We start from the raw sequence: 6,779 nt of genomic DNA, 5'->3' as shown, positions 1-6,779 counted from the left end.
TCGTGCGGCCTTCCCTCGTTCGTGCCTGGGGGGCCCTCGGCTGCCTCCCCGCACCGTCTCTGCAGCCGGAGGGATGCAAAGTTTCCCTCGTGGCCGCTGCAAAAGCCGCCGGGAGAGCGGGTGCGAGTCCCGGGAGGCGGCTCTGCTGCTCTCCCTGCGCGATCCGCCCTCGGAGGGATGGAGATGCAGCCGGGCTGGACATCCCCTGTCCCTGCCCTGCTGGAGAGCTGGGGCCGTGCCTGAGCTTCCCACTTTGGGAATGGCTGGGAAAATCATTCCAGTCTGTCTGTCTGTCTTCCCTGAGCAGGGAAAATCGGGCACCTTTCTCCTGCAGGCTGCACGCTCGTGCTTTCTGACAGAGCCCCGCTGCTGCAGCTCCGCTGTTCCCGGAGTATTCCGTGTAGTGCTCAGTGAATGAAACTGGGATTTTTTTTTTTTTTCCACGTTGTCAGGGTTTATGAGATCCATTTATTATTCTTATTTTTATCCCCCGCTCGTTTTAGCCAGGGAATCCAATTGTGCGTCTGCCTGGGCATGTCTGTCAACGTGGGCATTTGCAAGGTGATTTGTTCTGTAGGGAAGCGGTGAAAAGAACATTTCCCCTCTGGCTGGGGACACGGTGACACCTTCAAAGTGCTCCGAGCCTGGGTTGGGATTAAATAATGGATTATGCCATGAGACAGAAGGAAAATTAAGAGCAGAGAGGGGAACGCGCTGTGTTTGGGGTGGGCTCCGTTCCCCGGCGTGCCCTCAGCACTGCATCGCATCCCCGCTGGGATTCTGCACTGGGCTCGGCTCCGGGCTTGCCCTGCCTGCAGCCGAGGGGAGCGATTGTCCGGGGAGGCTCCTCATGCCCGGGGAGCGTGGCAGAGAGAGGGGAACGGAACTCGGGGTGTCCGTAGGTCGGGGCGTCCGTAATTCGGGGTGTCCGTGCCTTGGGATGTCTACCTCGGGTGTCCATGCCTTGGGGTGTCTGTAGCTCAGGGTGTCCGTGCCTCAGGGTGTCTGTAATTCTGCGTGTCTGTAATTCGGGGTGTCTCTACCTCGGGGTGTCCATGACTCAGGGTGTCCAAAATTCAGGGTGTCCGTGCCTCGGGCTGTCTGTAATTCGGGGTGTCCCTACCTCACGATGTCCGTGCTTCGGGGTGTCTGTGACTCGGGGTATCCATGCCCTGGGGTGTCCATAATTTGGGGTGCCACTACCTCAGTGTGTCTGTACCTCGGGGTGTCTGTACCTCGGGATGTCCATAATTCGGGGTGTCCATGCGTCCATACCTTGTGGTGTCCGTAATTCGGGGTGTCCGTAATTCGGGGTGTCCATGTGTCCGTACCTCGCGGTGTCTCTGCACTCATCTGAGCGCATCTCGGGCTGCCAGACCCGGCCCCAGACCCCGGCGGGCTCTGCAGAGCCGGGGGCACTGCTCAGCCTCGGCAGCACGCTGTGCCCTCCTGGTGGCTCGGGCACGTCCCTGTCCCGGTGTTAAGGACTCTGTCACCGCAGCAGGGCAGGGCTCCCTGCGCTGGCCAGCACTCGGAATTTTCACCGTTCCCTGTGTCCCCGCTTTCCCACTCGCGTTGTCTTCGTGTTTTAAGCTCTTCCTCTCCTTTTTGGACCCTTCTCTGATTCGTCCCCAATCCATATTTTTGCATTCCAAGTGAATTTTGCCAGCTTGGCCCTCGGAGGAGCCTCCACTCCCTGCCACGTCCTCATCCCCCTTCGCCTCCCAGAGCCCTGCCAGGCCTCCCCTGGTTAATTAACCCATCTCTCCCTGTGTTAATTAGGTGTTGCCTACCAACCCAGAGGAAAGCTGGCAGGTGTACAGCTCTGCCCAGGACAGCGAGGGACGTTGTATATGCACAGTGGTGGCACCTCAGCAGACGATGTGCTCGCGTGATGCCAGGACAAAGCAGCTGAGACAACTCCTAGAAAAGGTAATGCTTGGCCCCTGCTGCCAAAAGTGCTTTGGTTTGGTGGGGGAGAAACCTGAGCTGAGCCTTGGTTTCCAGGGAAAACCCCTTGGGATGGTTTTTCCATGTGGAGCTGTCCCTGTGTGTGTAGTGGGCAATAATCAGCTGCAGGCAGGAGGAGAAATCTCTTTAAGTGTTTTCTGAGAGGAAAGCCTGGCCTAAGGTCAAGGGAAAACTGCTGAGATCAAAGCACCAATATTGAACCGTATCTCTAAAAATAAAAAAAATTAAAAATAAAAAAAAATTCCCCTTTTTTTATTCTGTTGGCACAAGCAGTTTGAGAGCAGACTCAGCAACAGGAGAGCAGAGAGAATTAAAAGCCCAAAGCCAAGCTTTCCTAGGCAAGGTGGTATTGAAAAGGTCAAGTGAAACCCTGCAAGCTGTCGCCAGCAGGTAGCACAGAGATGACACTCAGTGGTTTTCTGCCTAACGTTGACATCCTCTTGATTAGTTTTTAGTAGTCTGCTGTCCAAAAAGATCAAAAAATCTCATTAGGGAAACATCCCCAATAACAAGGAATTTTCCAGACAATAGATTTCAGTGAAGAAATGCTGTTTCATGTGAAATTGTGCTCTTCTCTTGCAAATATGAGCTGGCTCCTGTGCTGGATATATAATTAAACCCCATCCCCTAATGCTATATTGGCCTGTGCCGTGCATGACAAAAGAATTTTCATCCTGCTGCTTTGGGGGAAGCTGCTGTATTAATTCCCTCTAACAATATTAAACCTCCACTTAACTGATTTCCCCCATGTGCTGAGGACAATAAAGCCAGCCAGGAAACATTCAGCCCTAAAACAATTCTTTGGGTTGTCAGAGGCTGCTAAAAATAATCCCAAGTCAGGCTTTTCTCTCTCACAGCAATAACACCCTGGGTGCTTTGGCTCCTGAGAGGCAGCAGGATTTATGAACAGCTCAGAGGTGCTCCCAGAACTCCTCATCCACTCTAAACAATCAGGATTTGACCCAATGCCCTCAGCTGATGGGCAGGAGTTGGGAATGGGAGACCTGGGATAACATCAGGAGGGTGGAGGTGCTCAGTGGGGTTTTTTTTTAATGCAGCTCTCTGGCTGCCAATGGAGAAAAAGTGAGGGAGGAGCAGGATTTCTGGGCATGTGTTGTGGGATATGTTACCTGCCTGCTAATCTGGCTGCATCTCACTCCCACGCTAACCTATATGAAAAACCCCAAAATAAGGAACAGGCTCTTAGTGCCAGACATCTGATCCTGATGGAGGCTGAACTGATCATCCCTGGAGGTGCAAACAACTGCAGAGCAGAGCTTCCAGCTTCCCAGGGAGGATTTCAATCCTGAAAACTCCTTCCCTCAGCTGGCATTCTAACCCTGGCTTTGTGATGGGGGGAAATTGCAGCTCCTGGTTTCTCCACACTGTGTCAAGGAGGAAATTGTGGTTGGGTTTTCCAAGGAGCAGACATGGAATTCACCCATGGAGATGATGAGGTGTTGCAAGGCATCAGGTGCATTTGTGTGTGCACAAAGCAATTAGAGCATCTCCAGGGAAATCCCCATGCAGAATCTTTTGGAATTTGGAGGTTCAGAGCTGCCATCCATCCATGCCCAGCTCATGGGGATGAGGATCTGTGTAGGAACTGCAGTTGGGAAGGAGTGGTGGGCATCCTGGCAGGTCACAGAGGGCAGGGGAGGGCTGCTCAGGCTGCACAGAGTGTTCAGCCCAGGCTTTGACACTCGAGGTGTCTGAGCTCATCCTTGGCTGGGGCACACAGAGTCCTTCCAGCCTCACACGTGGCAGGTGCTGAGTGCAGCCCTTGGACTGCACCCAAACCAGGACATCACCTCAGTCCTGCTCATCATCAGATTGTGTTTGATCTCCAAACAGAATCTGATTGATTGATTGATTGATTGATTTGTTTATTTGTCTGGCCCTGTTATCAGGGACAGCTCCCTCTCTGCTGGTGAAACCATTTCTGGTTTCCTGCCAATCCTTCCTCTCAGCCAGTGCTGATTTCCAGGTTTAACAGTTCTTTTTGTTCCTCTGGTGGTCACTCCCAGGTGTGTACAGGGGGACAGTGACATCTCAGCCACCCCTGCCTCCTGCAGACCTTATCAGATGAACTTTTCATTTCCTGAACCATCAGCTGAGTCCATTTCTCTGCTGTTTTTTCCCCCTAAACCTTGAAAATCTCCCTCAAGATTCCTCTTGCTGTTGCTCCATCAGTTTGTGCAGCTCCCCAAGGCTGAAGGTTCATCCCCAGGTGAAACCCCAGAGCTGGGCTCAGAACAGCCCTTTTGGAGCTGCCAGGAAAGGCTGATCCCCAGGGAAGCTTGAGCAGGGTTTAAACCTCGGATCTGACCTTATAAACCTCACTGAGGTCGTCAGGCCAACCCTGACTCCCTGTGACTCTGGTTTAATTGTGAATCAACTCCTCAAACAGGAGGACAAGAGCAGCACTGGAAGCTTCATTTGTATTAATTTCCTATTTCAACTGCTAAAAATAACTCTTCTTCCCCCAGACAGCCACAGGTATCTGTCTCACATTATCTCGGTGAAAATGAGGTTTCAGGCTGAGAGAGGAGGCAAAAAGCATTTTCAGGCGAGGCTGGAGGACTGCAGCTGATGGATGGAGCTGAGGGAATTTAAGAGGCACTATCCTTGGGCCTGAGTTCATTAGAGCACTTCTGTACATGCTTCAGCCTGAGCTCCAACAGGCTCATTGAAACCTAATCATGTGCCAAAGTGCTTTGCTGGATCAAGGGCACAATATGCTAATGAGGGAGAAGAGGCAGATCCTCAGCGCTGGAGCTGCCAGGGATCTCAGGCTCATCCCTACAAATCTGGCCAGGATCTCACCCCATGGAAAACAACACAGGCAGCAGATACCCACTCTGGGCTTGTGAAATCCACCCCAGAACAGCACAGCAGCTCGTTTGAGGCATCTCTGTGCAGAGGCACATGAGGAGGGTATTTTCCTGTGCTTCAGGGAGCAGCAGAAACGTTCCAGAGGTGTTTGAGGGCAGCAGCCTGGGCGAGATGCTCTGGGAGCAGAGCGTGTCTCTCCCTTCCCACCACCTGAGAAAGAGCCCAAGGAGCCTCCCAAAATTTTACTCAGCAGACTCAGGTATTGGTCTGTCATTACAGAAATGCTCTTTTCTGACTATTTGCAGCTGGGGTTAGGCACTAGTGGAATAAATGGGATTCATTTTGCATGAGCCCTACAAGTCATCCCTCTCTCTGCTCCTTGGAACAATTCTGCTGCTCAGCTCGAAGGACAGGCTGGATAACTGGAATAAAAGTAGCTTGGCAGGCCAGCCATGCTTGTCTAAGGCTCCTCTTCTCCTGCCTCAGGGCACAGAGAGGTCTTCAAACCCCTCCGCATGCAGCCCAGGTGAATTAACACCCACTGAGAGCTGACATTCCCCGCAGTAGGCGCAGCTTAATGGGAGCTGACCAGGCTCTGGCTGAGCTCAGCTTTGCTCTTTTCTCCTCCAAACCTTGTTCTGCACTTGCCTGCTCCTCACACCTCCCTGAGCAGCTCCAGGGGAGGTCAGGCTGCTGCTGCTTCATCTCTGAGGCTCAGACACCACAAATAGCTTCACCTTTGCTGAGGAACACTCTGGCCCCCGGAGCAGCTGCACAGAACACTCCAAAGCCTGTTGGCCTTTGCCATGCAGGTCACCCATACATTTTTAATAGATCCCTGCAATAGTTTCAGTGTCATCCTGCATGAGCAAGGGGCACTGTGATGGTTTTTCCAAGCTGGAGGGGCACCCTTGGCATTTGCCCCGTGCTGTCCTGAGGTGCCCTCGCTCTGCCACTCCAGGTAAGTCCCAGTTCACCACAGTGGGATTTGCCAGAGGAAACGTGGGATTTGCCAGAGGAAATGTGGGATTTTCACCACTCCTTCCCTCCCCATGCCAGCTTGGCTGCGGTGAGGACGCAGACGGGAGCGGATGTGGCACCCATCCATCCAGGGAGCAGATCCATCCACCCACAGCTGAGCAGGATGGGAAAAGTAGCGGAGCAGGATGGGAGCAGGATGGGAGCAGTCTGAAGCAGAATGGGATCAGGCTGGGATCAGGCTGGAATCAGACTGGGAGCAGGCTGGAGCAGCATGGGAGCAGGATGGGAGCAGGCTGGGAGCAAGATGGGAGTGAACTGGAAGCAGGCTGGAAGCAGGATGGGAAAGTAGCGGAGTCAGGCTGGGAGCAGGCTGGAATCAGGCTGGGAGCAGGATAGGAGCAGGATAGGATCAGAATGGGATCAGAATGGGATCAGGCTGGCTCAGGAGCAAGGCCCTGATGCAGCAGCAGCAGCAGCAGGCTGGGTGCCTGATTCACTTTGCCCACAGACGTCATCATGGTGGTGGCACTGCTGGGGTGACGTGGCAATGGCACTGCCGGGGTGACGTGGCGGTGGCAGGAGCAGCACCCGTGGGCTGAGCCCTGTCACATCCCCACCGTGGGACAGACACGTCCAGCCCCGCTGCAGAGCCCTTCAATATGGCTCCGGGCTAAATAGGAGCTGACGTCAGACCCGTTCCACCTCTCCCAGCCTGGAAAACAGGAGGGAATATCTTAATAAATCAGATGGCAGCCAACCTTCAAAATCAGGTCAGCCTCGCTGGCGTTCCCCTCCCCTCCTCACACCTCCAGCTCGTTTTCTCACCGCCAGCCCAGCCAAGCTCCTTGCATCATTCCCTGGCGGGACCAGATGGGCTCCGGGCGGGAATGCGGCACCGCTCGGCTCCCGAGCTGCCCCTCCCGGCCACGAGGGCACCAAAGGGCTGCCAACCATGCCCGGTGCTCCCCGGCCCCAGGATGCCCTCCCTGCCG

At 54.1% G+C, this 6,779-nt stretch overlaps 1 protein-coding gene across 2 annotated transcripts in view; it reads left to right on the top strand.

The window, feature by feature from the left end:
* Positions 1 to 6,779, top strand: part of OLFM1 (olfactomedin 1) — a 34,062-nt gene that overhangs the window by 12,531 nt on the left and 14,752 nt on the right. For both annotated transcript variants that reach the window (XM_005421255.2, XM_014307139.1), the window contains exon 2: positions 1,783 to 1,932. In XM_005421255.2, coding sequence (XP_005421312.1) covers positions 1,783 to 1,932 — 150 coding nt within the window. The remainder of the gene's footprint in view (positions 1 to 1,782; positions 1,933 to 6,779) is intronic.

Source organism: Geospiza fortis, unplaced genomic scaffold (genome assembly GCF_000277835.1).
Source record: "Geospiza fortis unplaced genomic scaffold, GeoFor_1.0 scaffold27, whole genome shotgun sequence".
Taxonomy (NCBI): Eukaryota; Metazoa; Chordata; class Aves; order Passeriformes; family Thraupidae; genus Geospiza; species Geospiza fortis.
This window is presented reverse-complemented; position numbering and strand designations above follow the sequence as displayed.